This window comes from Martes martes (assembly GCF_963455335.1).
Source record: "Martes martes genome assembly, chromosome: 16".
NCBI lineage: Eukaryota > Metazoa > Chordata > Mammalia > Carnivora > Mustelidae > Martes > Martes martes.
In genome coordinates this window covers 11,860,696-11,886,001 of record NC_137904.1, presented here as the reverse complement: position 1 = coordinate 11,886,001, position 25,306 = coordinate 11,860,696, and the positions used below count along the sequence as shown (strand labels likewise).

General features: G+C 48.4%; 1 protein-coding gene across 24 annotated transcripts in view; it reads left to right on the top strand.

The window, feature by feature from the left end:
- NCOR1 (nuclear receptor corepressor 1) overlaps positions 1–25,306 on the top strand; it is a gene marked incomplete at its 3' end in the record, with an annotated part of 150,928 nt that overhangs the window by 120,644 nt on the left and 4,978 nt on the right. For 16 of the 24 annotated variants that reach the window (XM_080825869.1, XM_080825866.1, XM_080825877.1 and 13 more), the window contains 16 exons: positions 1,167–1,307; positions 2,536–2,619; positions 3,293–3,549; positions 3,903–4,263; positions 6,473–6,700; positions 9,091–9,300; positions 9,725–9,874; positions 10,439–10,549; positions 13,172–13,337; positions 13,540–14,033; positions 16,638–16,766; positions 17,441–17,598; positions 17,750–17,973; positions 18,964–19,104; positions 20,776–20,918; positions 24,823–24,876. In XM_080825869.1, the coding sequence (XP_080681995.1) occupies positions 1,167–1,307; positions 2,536–2,619; positions 3,293–3,549; positions 3,903–4,263; positions 6,473–6,700; positions 9,091–9,300; positions 9,725–9,874; positions 10,439–10,549; positions 13,172–13,337; positions 13,540–14,033; positions 16,638–16,766; positions 17,441–17,598; positions 17,750–17,973; positions 18,964–19,104; positions 20,776–20,918; positions 24,823–24,876 (3,051 nt within the window). The remainder of the gene's footprint in view (positions 1–1,166; positions 1,308–2,535; positions 2,620–3,292; positions 3,550–3,902; positions 4,264–6,472; positions 6,701–9,090; positions 9,301–9,724; positions 9,875–10,438; positions 10,550–13,171; positions 13,338–13,539; positions 14,034–16,637; positions 16,767–17,440; positions 17,599–17,749; positions 17,974–18,963; positions 19,105–20,775; positions 20,919–24,822; positions 24,877–25,306) is intronic. The other 8 variants (XM_080825865.1, XM_080825859.1, XM_080825876.1 and 5 more) reach the window with 4 other exon arrangements.

The following is a 25,306-nucleotide window of genomic DNA, read 5'->3' as shown; positions in this document are numbered from 1 at the left end:
AAAAGCCAAGTGAGGGACTGGATTTGAGTTCCTGTTTGCAACTGTTTTTGTGATCTGCGGAGTCATTAGTCATGGTTTATCTTTTTCTTTGAATACAAAGACGTAAGGTATGTGAGCACAGAGTGCCTGATGCAAAACACATGGTAACTTTCTTATTTCCTTCCTCCTTTCTTGTTTTAACATTTCTGGCATATGCTGATTTACATTTTGCTTCTGGAGGAAGAAAGTAACGTACATTGCAGAAGCCAGAAATGTAGATGTCATCGTCGACACTTCGTTCTCTTTCCACATCTAGTCAGTCACTAAGCTGTTCCTGTTCTCTTTTCTGAGTTCTCTGCCATCCATCCATTTCTCTGTATTCCCCACTGCTCCCATCATCCTTCATCTGGATAACTGGGCAGCTCCCCCTGATCTCCCCACCTTTGGTCATAACCCGTATTCAGAATTGTATCTTGTCACTTCCTGCTTGACCCTTCATTGCTTTAAGATCAGTGTAAGCCCCTTGCCTTGGCTTGATCCCCCATCCGTGATCTGCTACCCGCTCCTCTCCCCGAGTGTTCCCCTTCCCACCTTTCCCTCGGCCCCTGGCACTGCCTTCCCATGCAGTCTGCCTCCAGCGCCACTCTACACGCTGACCAGGCACCGAGCCCAAGTTCTTTGAATGTCCCACACTTTGTCTCACCTTGGCGTCTGTGTGCCCGTACCCCCTCTTCCTCCCTTACCTCTGACTTAAGTATCTCCGCCTTACCCTTCAGTTCTGTTTACTGAACTGTTTAAAAGGCCCCTTATCGGGGCCTCTAAGTGTTAGGTTCCCCTTCTAGCGTTCTCATAGCACATCGTACCTCTCTTTTCATAGTACTGACTATGCTATACATCGGTTCCCTAGTACTTTATTGGTATCCATTGCGACTGGGTAAGTTTCATGAAGGAAGGGACTTAATTTGTTAACCTTATCTGCAAGCCTAGCTTACTTACTCCTGGCACTCAGTTACATTTTAATTAATGAAAAAAAACTCCATAAATATCATCTGTACAGTACTATGTTGTAGGTTGGCTGGCTTTTATATTGTTTTTTATAAGAGGAGACTATGAAACTGAGATAACTGATTTATTGTGGAGTGGGCTTTGGGTTTTGTCTGAGTAATTCTTATTTCTATGTTCTGCAGATATTAAGAATGCCCGAGAAGGCACAAGGAGTCCAAGAACAGCTCATGAAATCAGTTTAAAAAGAAGCTATGAATCAGTGGAAGGAAATATAAAGCAAGGGTTGTCAATGAGGGAGTCTCCTGTGTCAGCCCCGCTGGAAGGTAAAGTGTTGTTTCCAGTGCTTTATTTAGATACCTTTAATTTTGTACAGCAAATTTGCATGGTTGGGTTAGGTTGTATTCAATCTCTGTCATGAAATTTGTATTCATATTAGTATTACAAATTTGTATTCATATTACTATATAAATGAAACCTGTATCAATATATCATTATATTAATAATATATAATATGATGAAATATATTTTTAACACTGTAGTAATATGAGCTTATTATGTTTATATTCGTATCTACATATAAAGCAAGTACATGACAGTGGTAGGAAGTAAAAATTTAAACATCATTGGTCATATTGTAGGTAGCTAATAGAATGCTCGTATACTTTGTAGACTATTCTGCTAGGGTTAAGTGAGTTCAAAAATGTAAAAGTCATTCTGAGAACTTTGCTTTTGTTGTGAAGCAGTCAAAGCGGTGTAACAGAACAAAGACCTGTATTTGAACTCTGGCCGCACTGTTTCCTGGTGAAGTTCACTGGGCAAGTGTAAATGCAGGGACCATAGTTATGGTGTGAGGACTCGAGAGACAGGTGTCCCAACTTGTGCTGACCGCGTGATAAGCATTCACTACATCATACCCATAGTTTTATTTTGTTAATGACTCACTTTCTTTAAATCTTAACCTACTTCAACTGTTTAATGTCAATCTAGGTGAAATACTAAAAACAGGGTAAGGGTTCTTCAGTCTCAGAAGTCCTACGTAATTTTCTAAGAGCTGGATTTTCTCCAGTTAAAAAAAAACAAAAAACCCACTTCCCTTTACTTTAGGGTAATTGCGTATGACTTGCATATTTTCATTTATGTATTTTACCTGTTTTTGAGGTACCCATCCTTTGTGTTTTCCCTTTCTCAGAGGTCAGTTTCAGAGCCCGACAGTGATTCTCAACCCTTCTATGTGTCCTCTTACCTTGAGAAAGAAGCATTGGATTTTAGATGTAGTTTTAAGTGTCTTTCCTGATTGATTTATAATAGATATCTTCTGTGGCTATTTTCTCTTTAGGAAAATGTTTAAAAAGGAACAATTATGTCATATTGGGTACTTCCAACTTTTATTTTTTCCATGATATTCTTCTGAATAGTTCACAAATTTAAGATGATATTTCTTTCTCCATAGAGCTTTTATCAAAAAGTATATACTCTAAGGTCAGTATAAAGTACATGTGAATTGACATTGACATTGTGTTTAATATTTAAATTGCTTTCTTGTCTTGAAAGGGCTGATATGCCGAGCATTACCCAGGGGGAGCCCTCATTCTGACCTCAAAGAAAGGACTGTGCTGTCTGGTTCCATAATGCAGGGTAAACTTTTTGCTTGTTTTGGCTTTTTTTCATGACTGCCTCATTGCCGAGTAGTTTGACATTAATTTGCAGTATGAAACCTGCTTTTCAAGTATTTTCGATTTTGAAATATTAGATATTTAAATCTTGATTTTAACTCTTCTGTTTCTGAGCTATATAATTTGAAGATGATGGTTGCCTAATCTTTGAATATAGAGACATCTTCATTATGTAAGAACCATTCTCTGATTGTGATGAACAGTGTATCAAATCTTGAACCACCTGAAAAAAATGACGACTTATGAATATTTAAGGATGTGTTGTAAACAGAAAATTAATTAGAAACTGCAAGATGAGAAGGTATTAATTTTTTTAAATAGAGGAAAAATATATATCAGCATTTACTGTTTTAACGATTTTTTTAAAGATTTTATTTATTTATTTGACACAGAGAAAGAGATCACAAGTAGGCAGAGAGAGAGGGGGAAGCAGGCTCCCTGCTGAGCAGAGAGCCTGATGCGGGGCTCGATCCCGGGACCTTGAGATCATGACCTGAGTGGAAGGCAGAGGCTTAACCCACTGAGCCACCCAGGCGCCCCTCTTTTAACAATTTCCACGTGTACAGCTCAGTCACATTGTTATGCAACCATTGGCATTGTTTTAATAAGCATGTTTCTTGAATTCTTTCTTGAAGGCACACCAAGAGCGACAACGGACAGCTTTGAAGACGGTCTTAAATATCCCAAACAGATTAAAAGGGAGAGTCCTCCCATACGAGCATTCGAAGGCGCCATTACCAAAGGAAAACCATATGACGGCATTACCACCATCAAAGAAATGGGGCGTTCCATTCATGAGATTCCAAGGCAAGATATTTTAACTCAGGAAAGCCGAAAAACTCCAGAAGTGGTCCAGAGCACAAGGCCAATAATCGAGGGTTCCATCTCCCAGGTAACCGTGTCAGGCTGCTTTTCGTCAGCCATTCCCCCTCAGACTGTGATACTCATGGAGCATTTTAGAAAAAGCATGACTTGATAATTATAAGTTCTTATGATGTCAGAGCTTTTGGAAGTGATTGTGAAGGTTGTATGTGTGGTTCATGACTCGTTTTCTTGCGTCCATATCATGGAATGTGTATTGTGAGAAAGTGCGCAGCTCTGGATTTGTGAGCATGTGGCTGAGACATCACGCAGAGAGTAGAGATTACGGAAGCAAATTATCACTGCCGTGGGCCGAGCGGACCAGAGATGGCAGACTCCGCAGATGCCTCGAGCTCCCGATCATGTTTGTTTCTTTTTTTCTAGGGTACACCGATAAAGTTCGACAGCAACTCAGGGCAATCTGCCATCAAACACAATGTCAAATCCTTGATCACGGGGCCCAACAAACTCCCCCGTGGAATGCCACCTCTGGAAATCGTGCCGGAGAACATAAAGGTGGTAGAGCGGGGAAAATACGAGGACGTGAAAGCAGGCGAGCCGGTGCGTTCCCGACACACGTCGGTGGTGAGCTCTGGCCCCTCCGTCCTCCGGTCAGCGCTTCATGAGGCTCCCAAGGCACAGCTGAGCCCGGGGCTTTACGAGGACAGCAGCGCCCGGCGGACCCCCGTGAGTTACCAGAACACCATGTCCAGAGGCTCGCCTATGATGAGCAGAACGTCTGATGGTACGGTAACTCTTCTGTCCTCCTTTGCTCATTCTCATTGCACTTCCCCAGCTCTGGCAAAAAGTCGGTGTCAGATTGTTTGCTTTGGTTTGCCGCGAGGTCTGTAGGCTGTGCTTGAGATGAGGCCTGCAGGGCAGGCTGCTGCACGGAAAGCAGGGAGGACTATAGGTAAAATACCCGCTGTTTTGACAAGTGCCGAGGTGCTGGCATCCAGAAATGCTCTAGAGTAAGTGCATGCTGAGAGTGCCCTTTCAGCTAACCCTACAGGCCGTTCTGGAAGCCGGCGTTGACCGTTGTGTGGCCTCAGTCTGCTGTGGCGGTTGGAAGCGTAGGCCACGGACTCGTGTTAAGGTTCTTCTGCTGCAGGACCTTGGACGAATTACTTCACTGTCCTAGGCCTTAGTTTGCTCATCTGTAAAATGGGAACGCAGTATGAAGGCTTACCTCACCGGACCATTGGGACGGTCACATGAGGTCAGGTGTTTGAAGGACTCGGAGGGTATGGGTGGTGCCTGGCACCGTACACGTGAACTGTCATTACTGCTGTTGCTGTTGTCACTGTCGCGCCCTGCGGCCCCGGCCTTCCTGCTGCTGGCAGGTCCGGGAGTCAGGGAAGAGGCGTTGAGTTTTACCAGGTGGTCCCCAAAGCCGCCCGCGGCCCTTGACAGCGTCCCCACTCCTCCTCTCCAGTGTTACAGCAGTCTGTACTGATTGCGGGCTCACGGCAGGGTCCTGGCTGGACGCCGTGACAGCAGGCAGGGGGACGAGCAAAGCGAAGTGTCGGCCGGGAGGTGGAGTGGTGAACGCAGAGGCCCGGACTCAGGTTCTGAAGGAGAATTGCCCTGCCGAGAGAGGAGGCCCCCGTGTTTGAGCACCCTGGGCCTCGGAAGGGGGTGTCGTAGACCCGCATGATTGCTTGGTTTTGTCCAGCAGATGTGTGTAATCGTGGCCAAGCTGATGTCACCCAAATATCAATAACGAGTGCTGGTGGTGACTGCACCGCCCTGAGTACGTTAATGCCCCCGAGCCGTGCCCTTTAAAATGGTAACGCTGATGTTCTGTGTGTTGTACTGCAGTTGTTATGGCCGTGGAGGAGGATGGCCAGTACATGTGGGGATATGCTGTTCTCTGGGGGGTGATCTGATAACTTCCGAACCACAACGTTTAAAAAGAGGCTGAGGTAGGGAGGTGGTTGATAACTGGTGAGCTCACGAGATAGGCTTTATGGAAGTCCTGGGCAAGGAAACCCAGCATCACATGGTGACTGGCGAGCGGCAGGGAGGGGGCAGCACAGGCACAGAGAGGGAACTGTGACTTGGTACATGGGGGTGAGGAAGAATTTGGAATGTTCAAGTCCTACAGAAAACAGAATCTTTTATAACGGGATTTAAAGAGGAGTGTTGAACTTCATTTTTAATCTTAACGTTAGGTGATAAGATGTTGGTACTGTGATCGCAAGGTGGTAATCTTTAAGTCTCAGAAGTTTCTGCTAGTTCTTCCCAGTTGCGTGTTTTACAAGATTGAGCATTAAATGTTTGATGTATAAATACAGTCTGTACTTGGTTGGGTGAGAAGTGGATGAATACAGTGGACCCTTGACCAACACTTGTTGGAACTACACAGGTCCACTTGAGGTGAATTTTTGTTGTTGCTGTATTTTATAAATATAGTACCATGCTGTAGATGTCGTTTTCTCTTACAATTTTTTTTTCTTTTTTTTTTTTTAAAGATTTATTTATTTATTTTTAGAGCACACATGAGCAGGGGAAGGGACAGAGCAGGGGAGAGAGAGAGAGAGAGAGAGAGAGAGAGAGAAAAGCAGAGCCCAATGCTGGGCTTGATCTCACAACTCTAAGATCATGACCTGATCTAAAACCAAAAGTCGGATGCCCAACCTGCTGAGACACCCAGGCACCCCTCTCTTGTGGTTTTTGTAACATTTTCTTTCCTCTGGCTTACTTTATTATAAGAATAGAGGATATAATATATATAACATATAAAACAGGTGCTAATTGACTGTTTCTGTTCTTGGGAAGTCTTCCCGGCCAATAGTAGGCTGTTTCGGGTGAGTGAAAGATAACGCGTGGAGTTTTTGACTGTGTGGAGAGTCGATGCCCCTGACCCCTGCGCTGTTCAAGGGTCAGCTGTAAAATCTTCCTTCCCAAGTTTCTTAAGAAGTTGTGGTGTTGGCTTTTTTTTTTTTTTCCAGTTACGATTTCCTCTAGCAAGACTACCAATCATGAAAGAAAATCGACCCTGACCCCCACCCAGAGGGAAAGTATACCAGCGAAGTCTCCGGTACCTGGCGTGGACCCCGTCGTCAGCCACAGCCCGTTTGATCCCCATCACAGGGGCAGCGCCACAGGCGAGGTTTATCGGAGCCATCTGCCCACACACTTGGATCCCGCCATGCCGTTTCACAGGGCTCTGGATCCTGGTAAGCACAGGATGGGGTGATGATCATGGGAAAGAAGGAATGTTCCTGTGTTTCAGACTCTGTTTATTAAAGTATAACATGCAGACTGTTACATATATCATTACTGTGCAGCCCACTGAACTGTGTCACACACTACACGCCCCCATGCTACCAGGTCCAAATCAAGAAACAGAATATTACTAGCACCCATTAGAGAACTGAGAAAAAAAGTAAGTGTGGCATTCGGTTAAGCTGATTGCAAAAGTGGGTCAGTGTGGAGAATTATTTTTAAATAACACAGACATATCTTAAACATTAAATTTGCCATGTAGATATTGATTTCCCAGTGTTCTGATGTAAGGTCAGGGTCTACTGAGGAAATCTCTCCTTGTCTTTGTTATATAAGTGATCCATTTCCTTTCAGGTTTCCTTTTTTTAAGTGAAGCTAGAATTTTTTTTTTTATGATTTTATTTATTTATTTGACAGAGACAGCGAGAGAGGAAACACAAGCAGGGGGATGGAAGAGGGAGAAGCAGGCTCCCCACCGAGCAGGGAGCCGGATGTGGGACTCGATCCCAGGACCCTGGGTTCATGACCTAGCAGAAAGCAGACAATGACTGAGCTACCCAGGCACCCTGTGAAGCTAGACTTTAAAGCCACTTCAAAGTAGTTTAAATACAGAATCCCTGCAGATTTTTTTTTTCTGTCTTTTCAAAACCGTCTCATCCATACCTGATTGAGCTACATACTGTCTTTCCAAAGCAGTCGATTTAGTTTCCAGAGAAACCATTCTTTTCATTCTTTTCTCAACAACCTCCAGATTACTTCGTTAAGTTATGTAATCACGGTAGCAGGTAGAGCTGGAAGGAACTTTTGGGTAGACACACCCCTCCGACTGTAGGTAGACGTGCTTGTTGGAGGTGCAGGAGTCTGTAGGTTTTCTCGAGAGCAGTCTGCTGGGCATGGGGCGGCGGGCTCCACACAGAGAAAGGAGCCCCGTCTGCACGTTGCTGGCCGACTTGACCCAGCTGTGTGCCAGCTGTCCCTGTCCTCCCGTCTTCGTCCCTGTTCCTCTTGCCCGCTGAGCCCTACTCAGACGCGTGTTTTCTGCTCGTACCTCTTCCCTGTCCTAACCTGCTTGTTTGTTACATCCTCCAACTTGAAATTGGGACACAGAACACCCGTGTTTTACCTTGGTCCTCAGGGAGGAGGTTTTCATTAGCAGTATGCCCAGATTTCGAAGAGTTGTTCGCAGTTTATAGAAGCGAGGACCTGTGGAAAACCTTTAATCTGTTGGAGGTTATATCAATGGCATCAAATTGTCTGTCGCTTGAGCACGTTAGGTTTCAGAGGGGTCTGCATGTAGTTTTTCAGGGACTGTCTCCCAAAACTGAGGCAGAAGTTCCCACAGAGTCCACTGACAGACTTACTCTGCTGGGAGTTCTGGATGAAGAAAGGGGAAGCAAACATTCTCGAAAACTTGTTTTTCTAGGGGAATGAATATATATATTTTTTCATCTGAGTTTGAATATGTGATTTTAACATAGTGCTTATTCTAGTCCTTCATTTTATAGCAGCTTTATTGTTATTTTTGAGCTTGAGGTGAATTTTAATGTTTTGAGCAGAGAGACATTAACTTCTCCTTTTTAACAGACATACCTACCCCTTCCTAGAAGCTCGTGTCATGCTCTCACCCAGGTTGTCAAACTATGGCCAGGGGGCCAAATCCTGCTGCTGCCTATTTGTGTAAATAAAGTTTTGTTAGAACACAGGCACATGTTTGTGGGGGTTTTGTCTGTGGCGGCTTTCATGCTACAGTGGCAGAGTTGAGTAGGCGAAGCGACCATATCGTCCACAAAGCGTAAGATATTTACTATCTGGCCTTTTACGGAATAAGTTTGCTAATCTCTGCTCTAAAAACATGCATTGATGAAGTGCTTATAGACTAATCATTTTCAGCTCCCAGGGAAGCCATTATTTGTCACAAAGTATGTTCACATGTATTTCCATTTGGTTGTGTTTAATGATCAGTACTGCACAAATAATGTGATTTTCAGAGGCCGCTTTTGGAGACATAGGTGAAATGATAATTAAGTTATGTGGCAAAGACCGAAAGTGCAGCTGCTTGAAAAGTTCCTTAGCTCCTCTCCTACCAGTGAAGATGTTCACATTCGTACAGTATCTGGTTTCTCTCCCCTTTGCTGTTAAGTCTGACGTTAGAGCGCCTGTACTCATACCTGATGTGTCAGGGTCTGACATGAGTCGCCCTCACTCCCTGTAACCCCCACCCACGCTAAAGCTATACCTGCATATTAGCCTGGCAGCGGGGGCCCCAGCTTTTTCTGCGGGTGATACTTAGCGAATGACTTTCCCCTGGACCGAACTAAATGCCTTTCGTTCTCTCCACCAGCAGCCGCTGCTTACCTGTTTCAGAGACAGCTCTCCCCAACCCCAGCTTACCCCAGTCAGTACCAGCTTTATGCAATGGAGAACACCAGACAGACAATCCTCAACGACTACATTACCTCACAGCAGATGCAAGTGAACCTGCGCCCGGATGTGGCCAGAGGCCTCTCCCCACGGGAGCAGCAGCTGGGCCTCCCGTACCCGGCAACAAGGGGTGCGTTCTTTGCGGTCGGGCTTCTTAGATGGTGTTAGGTCTGCCGAGTATCAGTGAGTATTTGCTGAGTGAATGATGGAACAAAAGGAAAGGCAGCCATATCCTTGCCTCTGTAGCTCTTAGCCCCTGGAGGCAAAGCAGTACGTCAAGGCAGGGCATTTTGGTGAGCACTGACATAACCAAACTGTCCGCCGTTTGCTGTCTCTCTTAGTAATCTGTGCTTTTAGGTGACTCGTAGGGTGTCATAGCCTTCTGTAGTTAAAGAAGGTCTTACAAAGTTATGATCATCTTAACCATTTTTATTTACACTGTACACAGAGTATCACTGGGTTGTAGAGAAACAATTTTAAAAAGCCATGTATAGTTCTGTGTCTTGAGGGAAACTGACATTTAACATCTTTTATTGGGTTCGTCTCCTGAGCAGGAATCATCGACCTGACCAACATGCCTCCAGCGATTTTAGTGCCTCATCCAGGGGGAACAAGCACTCCTCCCATGGACAGAATCACTTATATTCCTGGAACACAGATTACCTTCCCGCCCAGGCCGTACAACTCTGCGTCTATGTCTCCAGGTAACAGACTGGTCACGGCCCTCTCTGGTATGACCAGTGTCCCTGAGTGCTGACAGCATTGTCTTGAAGTTTGGGGCACTTTCCCCCCATTTGGTCTGCTGAGGTTTTTTTTGTTGTTGTTGTCTTTTGTTTTTAAGATTCATTTATTTTAGAGCGAGCGTGAGAGAGTGCACGGGGGGAGGAGCAGAGGGAGAAAGAGGACCTCCAGCACACTTGGCTTCAGGTTAGAGCCTGACACGGGGCTCGAGCCCACCGTCCTGAGATCACGACCTGAGCTGAAATCAGGAGTGGCCGACTGAGCCACCCAGGCGCCCCTGCTCTGCTGTTTTCCACTTAATGTTTCGTGTAGTTCTCACATGCCAACCCTCACCAGATACACCAGAAATATCCCAAAAGCTTGTGTTAGGTGTCAGTTGCCATCCGAGACTCTTTAACAAACGTCTCAAGCTCCGTCTCAAGTTTGGAGCATTTTGAAACGTCTCCAGACGCTAAAAGTCTAATAGCTGTTTGTACCTGACAGGTCAGTGTTCTTGTCTTTAAGTCGAAGATTTCTGTGTTTTACAGGACACTCGACGCACCTCGCAGCAGCTGCGAGTGCTGAGCGGGAGCGGGAGCGGGAGAAGGAGCGGGAGCGGATCGCCGCGGCCGCGTCCTCGGACCTCTACCTTCGGTCAGGTGAGCGGCGTGCCATTGCTCGTGCTGCAGACACCCCTTGGTCATCGGTGGGACCCGGTGTCGGGCTTCCTGTTGCGGGGCGGGGCGGCGAGCTGATCCTAGACGCAGGAATCGGGAGATAGAAAGTAATCTCACACCTTAAGAGACGTACAGGTGAAAGTGCAGCACGTGAATTTTGAACAGGAAACTGAGGTTTTCCTGAGGGAGGCGGTGTTTTGATTTGGCCTCGGCCGTTGGTTACAATTGGGCCTGAAGATACCGGGCGCAGAGCTCAGTAAAGCTGAAAGCAGCCTGAGCAGGGGCTCCCAGCCACAAACACACGATGTGTTGTGGGGCTAGAGTCTGAGGAAGATGCTGTACAGAGAGAAGGTCGGGTGACACTGGGAATTACACGTGCTGCCACTTGGCAAGGAGGCTGGTGCCGTGCCGAGGGGCATTTACACAAGAGGGGCTGGAGGTGGGTTGGAGCCCTGGAGGGGCGTGGACTGGCACCAGGGGGAAAGGGAGGCCATGTTTGCAGTTGCTGGTGGAGATGTTTGCTGCTGGGCAGGGCTGGAGGGAAGTGATGGTAATGCGGTAGCTCGAGGTTGAGGGGGTCGGATGGGCCGAGACGCAAGCCGGGTCTGCACATTAGGGAAGGAGTTTCCCTGTGGGACATACTTGGACGTGCCTCTGGAACATTTGTTCTGATATGTGGTAGATTTGTCTTTTGCATTCTGTTCCTTCAGTGAAAGCAGAGCACTTGCTGTGTCTGTTGCCGGACAGACAGATCTGGCCCTTAGGAGGAAAGACAGGCCGGACACGGTGACCTAGGAGTCCCCTGCAAGGGTCGCGGCTCTGGCTTGGCTGAGATTTGTAGGCCGCAGCCTACAAAGAGTGGGAGAGGGTGGGTCAGTCTGTGGGCGGTACTGCAGGGGCGCCAGAGGGGCAGGCAGGGGACCAGAGACTCGGCCAGAGAGGTGCGTGTGGAACTGAAGGCCACGGGGCAGCAGGCTGTCACGCTCACGCTCACACTCACGGAGGACAAACCTTAACATCAAAGTGGTGGCAGTACAGAGCAGGGGCCCAGAGCTGGTCTTCGTGTTTGACCCAGAAACGTCATTCCCGAGGATTTATGTTAAATAAATCAGTGGTTGCAAAGCCTGGAGACACTGAGCTGTAACGTAGTGTCTGTGTATAGTTAGAAATACTGCTAAGTGACCACAGGAAAGGCTTCAGTGAATTGTGAGGGGGCGTCTTAATGCTTATATGTTAGCGTGTAAAAACACGGACACTGATGTAATTAAAGAAAGCCTAACTTTGGTAGGAACTGTATTTTGAAAATGCTCGTGATCCCACTAATGAAACACGCAGATTCCAGATGATAAGATACCGTTTTCTCCATCAGACATTTTAAAAAAGTTGACAAACATTCTATGTTGCTGTGTCTGAAGAAACACGGCTCTCAGCGTCGTCAGTGGCAGTGTAAGTAGGGACAGTCGTTGCGAAGGTACGAAACGTAGATAGCATCTCCTCTTCTAGAAACACAGAAATGTTTCTATCAGCGGTTGTGTGCTTGGGAGGGAGAAAATGGCTGAGAAGCTTGCGGTAGGTGGTCCGGGCTGGGGGAGTAGGGGCGAGTGCACAAGCGGCCAGCTCTTCTGAGGACACGGGACAGAGGGGGCAGAGAAGGAGTGTGAGATCTTCCCAGTGAGCAGTGCTGACCAAGTCCGAGCTGTGGCTTTGCTGTGGGGCAGCTGAGGCCAGTGGACAAAACCGTGTCAGCTGTTGGCGAGTGTAGCTCGCAGAGCTGAGCAGAGCTGAGCCTCCACCGCTTGCGGAGAGAGACCCTTCTCGGGGCAGGGCAGAGGCAGAGCGGAGCAGGGAGAGGTGCAGTGGGATGCAGCTGCTCAGATGGCTGCACCGATTGGGATTCTGGAAATGATCAGCACACCCAGGTCTAAGGAAGAATCTGAGAGTCGAGTTTGTCTGATTGGCGTGAGGGCAGCTGACCCTTGCACAGCTCAGGGGTTCGGGGTGCTGACCTGCCCCCATTCCCCCCGCTGGAACATCCGACCAGAAAGTAACTGCTGACAGCCCCCTGTTGACTGGAAGCCTTACCGGGAATGGGAAGCGCTGATCCGGGTTTCCTGCGTTCTGTGTGTTGTGTGCTGCGTTGTTCCAGTAAAGGGCGCGAGAGAGGAGAAAAGGGTCAGGGAAATCCGTGGACTGTACTGCGCTCTGGTTTTCAAAACAGACGTCCACGTGTGGGCGGAGCCTGCACTCAGCCCCGCCCCTGCCCCCTGCTGTGGGAGGAGCCGCTCTGTGTGGCTGCTGGGTGCTGGCGTTACTTTGTTTCAGGATTCAAGGTGGACGCTTGTCACAGAAATGGAAGTGACAGTAAATGATAGTTGGTGTTTCTGTTTCGAGTTAAGGGTATGGTTTTATTACATCTTCATTAAGAAACTCTTAGGGAACATATTTGTCGAAAGACCAAAAAGCGTATCAGGTTTCTTACCATTTTCCTGTTTAGGAATATTAGGAAATGAATAGCCCCTGGACGTCGCTGTCTCTAGCTTCTTCCTTATGGCTTGTCTTTTCTTCTTTCTCTTCTCCTTCTTATTCTTTCTTGGGCCTTCACAGGCTCAGAACAGCCGGGCCGACCCGGCAGTCATGGATATGTCCGCTCCCCGTCCCCTTCGGTGAGAGCCCAGGAGACCATGTTGCAGCAAAGACCCAGCGTGTTCCAGGGAACCAATGGAACCAGTGTCATCACGCCTTTGGATCCAAGCGCTCAGCTCCGAATCATGTAAGTGCCCCGTGCGCGTTTTGGCTGAGGAGAGCGGTCTCCGGCATCTGCCGCACACCCGTAAGTGCGTGACCGCGACGGTTTGGTCACCCACTGCCCGCCCGACGCGTTCTGTCATTGCAGCTGGTCCTTCCGCTGCCCCGGCGCGCCCCCATAGAGCCTGCCCTCCACGGACTTGTGTGTGGTTTGCTTCTGTTTGCAGGCCGCTGCCCGCCGGGGGCCCGTCAATAAGCCAAGGCCTGCCGGCCTCCCGCTACAGCACCGCTGCAGATGCCCTGGCTGCCCTTGTGGACGCCGCAGCCTCTGCCCCCCAGATGGAGGTTTCCAAAACTAAAGAGAGTAAGCATGAAGCTTCCAGGTTAGAAGAAAATTTGAGGAGCAGGTCAGCAGCAGTTAGTGAGCAGCAGCAGCTAGAGCAGAAAACCCTGGAGGCGGAGAAGAGACCCGTTCAGTGTCTGTACACTCCTGCAGCCTTTCCAAGTGGCAAGCCCCAGCCCCATTCCTCAGTAGTTTACTCTGAGGCTGGGAACGAGAAAGGGCCGCCTCCAAAGTCCAGATATGAGGAAGAGCTAAGGACCCGAGGGAAGACTACCATTACCGCAGCTAACTTCATAGACGTGATCATCACCCGGCAGATTGCCTCGGACAAGGATGCGAGGGAACGTGGCTCTCAAAGTTCAGACTCTTCTAGTAGCTGTATGTATCTCCATCGGAGTTTTGCAATGTGCTGTCTGAGTAAAGAATCACTTTATTCCGTAGGTAAAGCAGAACAATATGACGTAAAGAAAATCCTGATCTGCGGGTAAATGTAATGGAAAGGTTTTGTGGATTCGTAGTGCAAAAATGTCTCTTCTGCTCTTTGTCGCGACTGTTTAAACTTCAGAGTTTCTTAAGTATGCCTGTCGAAGTATTTCCCGTGAACACTCTGTGTCCTTTATGGAGGTAAAATTGCAAAGTAGACAGGGCAGAGCTTGTGGTCAATTTTGGGCATCTGGAAGGTCAGAGAGGCTACCAAGGCCTCTTAAGCATTTTCTAAGACACAGATTTTTTAAAAAGCAAGACCACTGTATTACTGGTCACTGGTATTTACGGTACACCTTTTCTGCAAGTTGGATCTTTAAAAATTTTTTTTCCGTACATGTATCGGTCCTTTTTATTCCTTCTTTATGCATATGTCCTATTCTGTGCTCTTTCTAAAACTGTTTTCATGCATTTCTTTTTTTTTTTTAACTGTTTTAAAATTTTATTTTAATTCCAGTATAGTTAACATAGAGTGTTGTATTAGCTTCAGGTGTGTAATGTAGTCATTAGGCACTTCGGTACGTGACTTGGTACACATTGTCATAAGTGTACCCTCCACTCCGTCCCCGATTTCCCCCAGTTCCCCTCTGGTGACCACCAGTTTGCCCTCTACCATTGCAAGTTGGTTAGTCATTTTGACGTCTGCCCTTTGAGTCCGTAAGAGTTCACAAATCTACAGTAAAACGCTGGAAGAGTCCCTTCAGAATTAACAACTGCCTAAATTCTGTGTGGAATTCCTGAAGGAAGAATCGGGTATTTAAGCAAGTATCTGCTAATCCTTGAAGTGATTTAACCGTATGTGGGCATCTCTCTGTTGTGTTTATTAATGAAATTGAGGAAAGTTGGAGATTTCTTACGCATTAGCATGCAACGTGTAATTCTTTTTACCCCCATACCTACTTGTAACTTATTTGGGTAAATATCTACCCCATGGCTGTGTTTTTGGGAAAGAAGGGTGCAGATGGGTAGTCTGCTGTATAGACAGTAAACTTCTGTTCGTCTGGGAGCGTGAACATCTGCAAAACAGATACTACAGGTGCAGACTGTGCTAGCTGGGGAGGATCTCGTTGCGGGAGCAGGCCTGAAGGGAGGTCACCAGCACACCTGGTGACCCACCCAGCCTGTGGCTACTGGATGCCGGGGCACACGGCTATAGTCTGACTAGCGGCCACTTTCAGCTGGCATCGCAGACCGGACCAACTCTAGGAGTCTGAAGGTCTGAAAATATTTTTGTCGTCTGTTCTGACTGGGGCTATCGTTTTTACCACTGGCTAAGTGACATGCACGAAGTCCACAGCTGTTCACCGTTACTCAGTGTGGTTTCCAGTTTTTGCCTTTAGGGCCTCCCTCCCCCTGAAGGTGAACACAGGTTAGCCTCAGACTTCCTAGTGACTGTATGTTGGTTGTGCTGAGGTTTAGGGTGCTGGGGACATAAATGGTGATGAATGCCAGTGGATACCACAGTCGGAAGTGGTCTAAATTACTTTGAAAATATTTATTTTAGTTCCCGAGAGATCATTTCTGTCCCAGTCACTGGGTTCCTGTCCTCCTGAGTATCCTAGACCCCAGCGAATTACAACTTGCATGGCCTGCTGAAAGGGTGGGAAGACAGGGCTGTTCATTTGGGTCCTGGAGGATCTGGGTGGGAGCCTGGTCACAGAGCTCATTCCAGGCTTCTAGAACTGCATGCAGGATCCACTGATCGATGACACTTGCTGATCCGGCCAGTCGTACAGGGACCCTTTGGGCCGCTGGCGGTCTCCCTAGACTCCGCAGCCTGTAGAAGCCGAGTATACTCTAAAGTCAGGAGGTTGCATGGGCCTGCTCTCCGCTGCATCGGCCTGCGGTCGGTTTTCCTGGGAACTTCTGCTTAGAGGAGCCTTCCCCGACGTGGGCATCCTTTCTGCCAGGGGAGTGAATTTACTTCTTTTCGGACATGCCCTGCCATTTCTGTGTTTTTCCACAGTGTAACAGTGCTGAGAAATCATCTGGAGTAATTCTTTTTGTCTGCAGTAATCCGGTGATCTCTGAAAATTATTATATAATGTTACTTCATCTCTAGCTTTAAAATCATCATAATGAAGCAGCCGGGTTGCCCTGACAGTTTTTCTGACAGCTGAGTGTCCCCCAGAATTTTAGTCATTGGAAACGGTGAGCTGTGGAGATCCACTCTGATTCATTCAGCCTCCTCTGAGGAGTGTCCTGGTGGCAGTGCTCTCCAGCTCCCCGGAGAATGCTGCAGGCCTGTTCCCCAGCCTGCCTCACCTCAAGGTCCTAGAGGCCACACAGTTCCAGAAAACCCTGTTCCCTACAGAGACTAGGAGCCTGAGGAAGACTCGCAGACCGCTGATACCAGTGCCTTTGAGCGGTGCTTGGTTTTTACCGCTGAACGTTTCGGAGAACAAAAACCAAAAATACGTGAATAGGTTTGAAGAGTTTGGATTTTTGCAGCTTTTCACAGGATTCATTTTAAAATGAGATTCTTTACTTTTCTTAAAGTATCTTCTCATCGGTATGAAGCCGCCGGCGATGCTATTGAGGTGATCAGCCCTGCTAGCTCCCCGGCGCCGCCCCAGGAAAAGCTGCAGGCCTATCAGCCAGATGTGGCCAAGGCAAATCAAGCGGAAGGTCTGTAGTTTTTAGCCACCGGCTGATCTGTTTTCGTATCTGCACCTGGTGTTTGCTTCTGATGATCTGTCTGGACCATGTGACCGAAGACGTGGTTTTGTTTGTTTTGGTTTAGAGTAATCGTTATAGGAGTCTGCTTTAGAGCTGTGCAAAACTGCACTAATGGAAAGTTGGTTTTATTTTTTAATTATTGTTTATTTTTTAAAGATTTTATTTATCTATTTGACAGATAGAGATCACAAGTAGGCAGAGAGGCAGGCAGAGAGAGAGGAGGAAGCAGGCTCCCTGCTGAGCAGAGAGCCCGATGGGGGGCTTGATCCCAGGACTCCGGGATCATGACCTGAGCCGAAGGCAGAGGCTTTACACCACTGAGCCACCCAGGCGCCCCTGGAAAGTTGGTTTTAAGCTTTGACTGATTACTCCTTTGTTTACATCTAATGATACAGGAAATAGTTGATATTTTGTTTCCCCTCTTAACACGTTCACAGGGCATTCTGTACTAGTTCTGATCTCTGTCAGTCAGTCCGTGGTTTTCCTTTTGAGATTACGATCAGGAATTCTGGGTAGAGATGGGTATCACACCCCTCGCATGTGCTCCTCTGAGTCATGTTCCGTCTTTGATGAGTGAAAGGCCGGGGCATCCCCGAGTAAGACATCTGTCTGTCCTCCGTTAGGTGAAGCCACCAGACAGTACGAAGGACCATTACATCACTATCGCCCCCAGCAGGAACCGCTGTCCCCACAACAGCAGCTGCCCGCCTCCTCACAGGCCGACGGGGTGGGCCAGGTGCCCAGGACCCACCGCCTGATCACACTTGCTGATCACATCTGTGTAAGTTGTTCGTTAATTTTTCCTTTTTTGGTCAATGCAGAAGGCACATTTCACAGAGGGAATCATAAAAAAGATGTCCAGGTTTTTTTATGCTACATGATTTGGCACGTCCTCAACGGATTTAACCAACTCCTTCTTTTTTCATTCACAGCAAATTATCACACAAGATTTTGCTAGAAATCAAGTTTCCTCACAGCCTCCCCAGCAGCCTCCCACTTCTACATTCCAAAATTCGCCATCTGCTCTGGTCTCCACACCTGTGCGGACTAAAACATCAAACCGTTATAGCCCAGAATCCCAGTCTCAGTCTGTCCACCATCAAAGACCAGGGTCAAGGGTCTCTCCAGAAAATCTTGTGGACAAAGCCAGGGGAAGGTATGGTTTTTATTTCAAACTTTATGTATATTTCCCAAGAGTAAAACAATGTTTAACTGTTACTCTCTGTAGATCCCCTATAAGATAAGGGATTCATTACTCACACCTAAGATTGATGTACCTTCATTCCTTGGGAAATACAAATGAGGGTTTTCCCTCTGTATATTCTTGGAATGTTCACTGTCTGGGCAATTGATATTATATCGTTTTAATGTCCATTCAACAGAAGTCAAGTTCTTCATCTTTCCATGGAGGGAGGTGATAAATACAATTTGAAGTTTGGTAAATCAAGAAAAGTATGAGATTTTTTAGAATTTTAGAGGTCACCACCAAAGAACTTGAAGAAAAATGGTCAGAAATGGGCACCTGTAAAAACTGGATGGGGTTGATCGGGAAAGGAGTTGGCAGGGCATGTACCCATATATGATTATATTCAGAGGTCACGGGTGCCTCTTAAGTGTATAATCACTGAGCCAAAACCTTTTTTGGTCTGAATACTGCGTCTCTCTCACATTGTTCTTACCAACATGGTAGCCAGAGGAAGACCATTAACCTGCAAAGAGCCGCTCAGCCCTACAAGGGGATAACTCGAGCCTGTCTGGACCCCCTGACAAGCATTCAGGGTTCAATCTGGTACTCCAGTCCTTTCTCCCTTAATGGGGGAAAGACCCGGTGAGAAGTGAAAGGCTGGAGGGCTCACCGGAGTAGCGGCCAAGGGCGGGATGGCAGGGTGTGGTGCCAAAGCCACGCAGTGGTCCTGACCTCCCGGCGGAGCACTGGCTGGCCTGGTTTGGCGGTAAAGCGGAGGCAGCAGACTTTCTGGTAACTGGGCGTATATAGTGAAAACCTCAGGCAACTTTTTTCTGATATAAAGTAGCAACTTTTATTCCTTCTCCTGAATGAAATAATGAGTGAATTCGTTTCTGTTTCGGGTAATTCGTAGATGGGCCGTAGGAGCACAATCTAATACTTTCTGTGGTACAATATTAGGCCTGGAAAATCCCCGGAGAGGAGTCACGTCCCTTCCGAGTCCTACGAGCCCATCTCCCCGCCCCAGGTTCCAGTTGTGCATGAGAAACAGGACAGCATGCTGCTACTGTCTCAGAGAGGAGCCGAGCCCGCGGAACAGAGGTGAGAGGCCCGCTGTGCTTCCGGCTGGAAGCACAGCTCGTGTGTGTGTGTGTGTGTGTGTGTGTGTGTGTGTGTGCGCGCGTGCACGTGCGCGCGCACACGCGTGTTATGTGCATTTGGTTTTCCTTAAGTCAGTGCCTCTTCTCCCTTACGCTTGTGTGTCAGGATAGGAGTTACTGAAGGATCCTCTAGTCTCTGTTTTCCTGGTAATCTGATGCTACTGGATTTTAATGAAAAACTGATATTTAAATAGGTTGTGGGGAAAAAATTGGTCATTATTCTTCTTGAAATTTAAGCCTTTGTAGATCTGTTTTTTTAAAAAAACCTTTTTTGTCCATGTGGTCCAACCACAGTCCGAGTGCTTGGCATGTACCAAGACTTGTGGACTGTACGTGGAAAGGAAGTAACTGCTTCCCATATTTTTTCTTACCTGTTCCTAACCTGACCCCTGTGAATTCTTCGATTTTTATTCCTCTCTGGATTAGCAGCCTTTGACTTGCCCTGACCTGGTCCACTTCCCCTAGAGCACTTTATCCAAAACTCGTGGACTCAAGCTCCAGGTCATTGGCATCTGAGTTCCTCTGGGAGCAGCTTCTTGCCACGCCTCGTTTCTGCCATTTCACCCGTACTAGTCTCTCTCTGTCTACCACCAGCTGCTTGCTGTCCCTGTAATGCCTTTCAGTCCCGTGTATATGGTTTCCTTGGCGTCTGGCACCCGCGATGTTCGGAGAGGTCAATACAGGATTTGCCTGTGGTCAGATAAAGAGGGAGGGTCTCACTGCGCAGTTGGTGCATTTCTTCCCGTGGGTTCTGGGCTGTTTCCGCAGTGTATGTATTCACGGGCAGGCAGATAGATGTTGGTACCTCTCGATGAAATGAAGAAAACACATTATTGGATGTGTTTTCATTTAATTATATGTTTAATATGATGTTACATTTAATTATACGTTTACATGTTTTTCCTGAAGTCTGTGAGTTTTTTGAGGACAGGGCCACATCTTCCTTATTTTTCTGTCGCCTATTTGTCTCTCCTGATGTGCAGTAGGAATCCCTGAATTTGAATGAATCCCCAGGACCAGATTAGGTCATCAGCAGCCTTCTGCCTATTCTCGGCTGTCATCTCCGGCTCTAGCTAGGCCACTGGTGGTCTCGAGCTGTTAAAGGAAAAGCTTGCTTAAAATGTCTTAGTGTAGGAAGTCGCGAATGGATTGTGAAATCTTCTACATGAAACGGCTCCTCTGGTGGGAGGCTTGAAGTGATTGTAATGGAGGCGGTTTTATTTCAGTGTTGTAGCTCTTCTGTCCACATCCACAAGTTTTGATTACTTAGGTACGGGCTCGCCGTTCTATAGGCCAGTGGCGCTTGCCTATAGGCCAGTGTCCATGCTGTTAGGCAGATGGCGGCGGGTGGGCTGTTTCTAAGTTTTCCTTTTAACATCATTTGCTGCTTATTCCGCCTTTGGTAAGAATCTCTGTCCTACATTATCTCCATTCCTGTCCCGTTTTTATGCAAGTGCTCATGTGTGTGTTTGTGTCCTGAAATACGATGTGGGGCTGTCACCACACACACGAGATGGGGAAGTGGTCGTTTTCCCAAACACTGTGGAAGTCCCCAGGGTTAGGGGCACATGACAAAACAGATCTAACGATAGACACGACTGTGTCCCCACAGGAACGATTCCCGCTCACCAGGGAGTATAAGCTACTTGCCTTCCTTCTTCACCAAGCTTGAAAACACGTCTCCCATGGTTAAATCAAAGAAGCAGGAGATTTTTCGTAAGTTGAACTCCTCTGGTGGAGGTGACTCTGATATGGGTAAGTGGGATTTCTTTCATGAGTCCCAAATAAAACCTGCATTGATAATGCTTTCTCCGGTGTTGCCTCTCGTGCATCCTTGAGTTTGCAGGCTCCTGCCACATTTGATCTTAATTTCTTCGATCGCCCATTCGTGGATTGTCTGCTAGACAGCAGGAACGCGCTCTTGCTGAAGCTGTCCATTTTCTCTCTGAACATGTGTGGGGCCTGGGAAACTTTTCTGGGGGGCGGATCAGCTCTCCACAGTTACTTTTTTTTTTACCACTGGTCTTAGTTTTATCCATTCGGGCCTCCTCTACATAACCTCTCCTCCGCCGTTTGAAGACAAGTCATGTCCTTCACGTCTTCTCTCTGGAAACATCCCGTTTCGTCCGCGGTTCATCCCGTGCTTGTCCCCATCTCGTGCTCTCCACAGAAAACCACCTGATTTAGCTCCGCCTTTCAGCAGATTGTGCGTAGGGTGGTGTGATCTCCCCCAAGTGTATCCCTTAGTATTAAGGGACTCTAAGACTGTATGAGGGGTTCTGGTAGCCAGTACACAGGCTACGGTGTGCTTAGTACCAGAATAAATATCAAGGTCTCTTCTAATCTGCTGCCCTTGAGCCAGACCGTTCCCTTGCTGTACCTTTGTCGTTCCCAGCCCACGTACAGGCCGAGGCAGTCTGTGCTTGTGCTGTGCAGTCACCTTTGCTGCCCTGGCACAGCCTTTCTGGATCTCGGTTGAGTCATCCGGCCCTCATCTGCAGCCGTGATCAGTCCACGCAGGGACAGAGTAACGGTCATAACGGTGGCAAACAGCTCGAGTCCTAGAGAGAGCGCGCGCGCTAGGGACTTGTAAGCACGCATAAGCTCCTTTTGTCCTCACAACAGCCCTACACCCTGCAGTGTAGTGGTGCCCGGTGCGCAGATGAGGAAACGTAGGTGTCTAGGAAGCGGGGCAGGTCGCCTGGCGAGTGAGTCTCGGGCTGTGGCCCCGCTCCAGGCGTGCCGGCGGCGTGCCGGCGGCTCTGTGCTCACGGCTCTCTGCTCACGGCGTCACCGCCCGCGTGCTGGGCACTCCTCAGTAGGACGCAGCTCTGTCGCACGCAGACCTTCCCTCTGGGGCAGCATCACACGTGCCCCGGACGCTAATCCGCGCCCTGTTCCTCGGCACTCGCTCGCTCGGGCCCGCTTCTCCATTTTTTTAAGCGCATCAGGGATGGCAGCGACAGTTGCTGGATCTGGGTCGTCCCCCGTCTGCTCTGTTTCTGTGCTCTGCGCCGGCTCGCCTCCTGCCCCCGTCACAGGACAGTGTGGGCTGGGGGCCCCAAACTGCCGGGTGGCTGTGCGTCTGGATCTGACCCTTTGTGATCAATAAAGGTGGATCCAAGAGAAGAAAGGACGAGCCCAGTGTCGGCTGTTGTTTGTGAACGTTCTCTCTTGAAGGGGCAGCAAACTGTCTCAAAGAAAACATTTTCAAATACCGGCCGGCGTTGCTGTCGGGCTTGCTGGTGTCCTTTCCTTTTAAAACAAATCATTACAGCATTTTCCCATCTCATCACTGGTTTCATCTGTTACTTACAGTGGCTCAGATGTCACCAACAAACACGTGGCATGCTCGCCGTCGGATCCCAGGAGCCTGCCCGAGCACAGTTTCGAACTGTTTCCGCCTCGCGGCCTGCACTCCGCCTCCCTAGTCCGGGCCTGGCCATTTTAGTGGGAAAAAGATTCTTGACAGGAAGATGCCACATGACTTGAAGCAGCCTCCTTTATACTTCTGTCACCTGTTTCCCATGTCCTCAGGCAGTAGCTCTCCCGCTGGGTCATCCGGCAGTCGGTCACCGAGCCGGGTCCTATGCCGGGCGCGTGCAGAATGACAGAAGGTCTCTACCCTGGAAATGTGTAATGAAACCAGTACCTCATTTTAACACGCGATAAACGTATGAGTGTCTTAAAGCAAGTAGGAACAGAATTACTGTTTTGCCTGCCAGAAATGTTTTCCAGCATGGAACGGGACAGTTAAGGAATTGTATGTAGGGTCCAGTGGGCCGATGGGTCCCCAGGGCACATTCAGTCGTCCTGGGGAAACAGAACGGAGAGATCCAAGCTCTCAGCAGCCGGGACCACTTTGTTTCAAGTCTGTCTCAGTTCAGTGTGCCTGGTGACTTTATTCTTCAAAAACCCTACGCTTGACCCCTTTCCTCTTCCGGAAATATTCTCTTCTCTTGCCTTTCAGATACTGCGTTGTCCCGTGTTTTTTTTCTCTACTTCTCTGGCCATGTGTTACGTCTCTTCAGCCGCTCAGTCTTGCTTTGCCTGGCCCTCGGATGCTGGCTTCCCAGCGTTCTGCTCACGCGATAAAATCCCTGAACTATGTCATCACTCTGGGAGTTTCAACCGTGTGCTGAGAACTCCGAACTTGTATCTGGACTTCGGCATTTTCTACTGAGTTTTACTTACGTACCTTTGCAGACTTCATGTCGTCCCGAGTATCTGGCTTCTGAAACGTCTGGCACTGTAACAGTCCACCTCTCCACGTGGAGAAGTCTGTCGCCCCGCCCCCCTGCGGTGGCTCCACTGTCGCTCTCTGGGCATCGTCCCCCCGTACCTCGTCGAGTCTGCCTCCCAAACAGCTCACACATGCCACTCTCCCTTGCTCATTTCTGAGGTGTCCTATTCCCTCACGAGCTCGCCCATCTCTTTAAACAGGGGTCCCCACACTTTGATACTCTCACAGGCCCCTGGACTGCAGGCCCCAGGACCCTAGCATCGTTACTGAGGCACCAAGGGGATTCTGTTGTGATGGCCTCAGGGGAACCACACTGAACCGTGAGCTCCAGAGGTCAAGGATTTTAGCATTTTAAGCACAGGATCTTTGTATCCTCATTGGCTGAAAATGTGAAATTGTCTTTATCTGACCATTTTGATCAGTAAGAAGGTGATTTTATTATGATTCAACCAGATAATTGTTCACTAAATACCTGTCCGACGAATGAACAAGCCCTATTTCACAAACTTCCGTGAGGACTGTGAGGCTGTGTCTGTCACTTTGTATTTTTTCAGGTTCGTTTTCTTCGCCTAAGTGTCACCTGACCCATAGTAGGGAGACGGTCCTGATTTTGTAAGCTCTTCCTGGAGATTTCTCTCCTCCTCCCATTGCCAGTTTAAAGTTAAAGTTTAAAGTTGACTAAGAAAGTTAGTCTCGAGGCACACATACCCCCGTCTCCAGAGCCCGGTCTCCTCTCCAGGGCAGGATCCGCCCTGCTGCAGACGTGTCCCCAACGCCACATCCTTCCCTGGGACCGCTTGCTTGGGCACCCACCTGCTCCCCGCAGGCTTCTCTCTCCCCCCAGTTCTCAGCATCAAGTCAGAGGTTGGGATGAAAACACCATTTGTGTTCCCAGATTCCTCCTGTGTCTCTGCTTTCTGTGTCGTTCCCAGGCCGCCTGCCTGTTGTCAGACTGCGCCAGCGACAGATCACGGGCTCATCCCGGGAACGTGACAGTAGTGCGTGGTGACCCACCGTTGGGAAACCCACAGTCACTTCCGCGCTCTTCCCCGCGGGGTCTGAGGTCAGGCCGCCTCAGACCGGCTGGCCTTGGCTGGGGTCACCTCAGGTCCAGGTGTCCTCCCAGCATGCTGGCCTCCTCGCCTCGTGTTTCCGCAGCAGCGCAGCGTCTCTTTCTGCCTCTGGATCTGCTGCTCCTCTTGCCATCTCCCTGCCTCCTCCAGTTTTTTTTTTACCAGAGTTTCTTTAAAAAAAAAAAAAATTATTTCTTTCCCTTCATTTTCACTTAATTGGTGAAAAATAAGGTTGAGATCGTGGAGAATAAAAAGGTGAATTTTATCAGAGGGTGTGAGACTCACTCTCTCGGCGCGTACGGTCGCTGCGCCTCCACTAACTCAAACGTTTGTTCACATACAGCGGCCGCCCAGCCGGGGACAGAGATCTTCAACCTGCCGGCGGTCACCTCGTCAGGTAAGCGGCGCGGCGGGGTTGCCGCCCGGGCGGGCCTCGGCAGACCATGTCGCCAACCGACTGCACACGGGGGCGGGGGGGGGGGGCACTCCAGGATACAAGAGTGAATGAAATCGTGTCATTTAGTCAGGGAGGAGACAGAGATAGTAGCAATAAAAAGGGATTGAGGAATGCCTGGGTGGCTCAGTGGGTTAAGCCTCTGCCTTCGGCTCAGGTCATGATCCCAGGGTCCTGGGATCGAGCCCCACATTGGGCTCTCTGCTCGGCAGGGGGCCTGCTTCCTCCTCTCTCTCTCTGCCTCCTTGTGATCTCTGTCTGTCAAATAAATAAATAAAATCTTTAAAAAAAAAAAAAGGGATTGAGATTCAGTAGACACTTGCTGGAAAGAGAAATGGACAAAGAGAACCAAAACCATTAAAGAAGAGCGTAG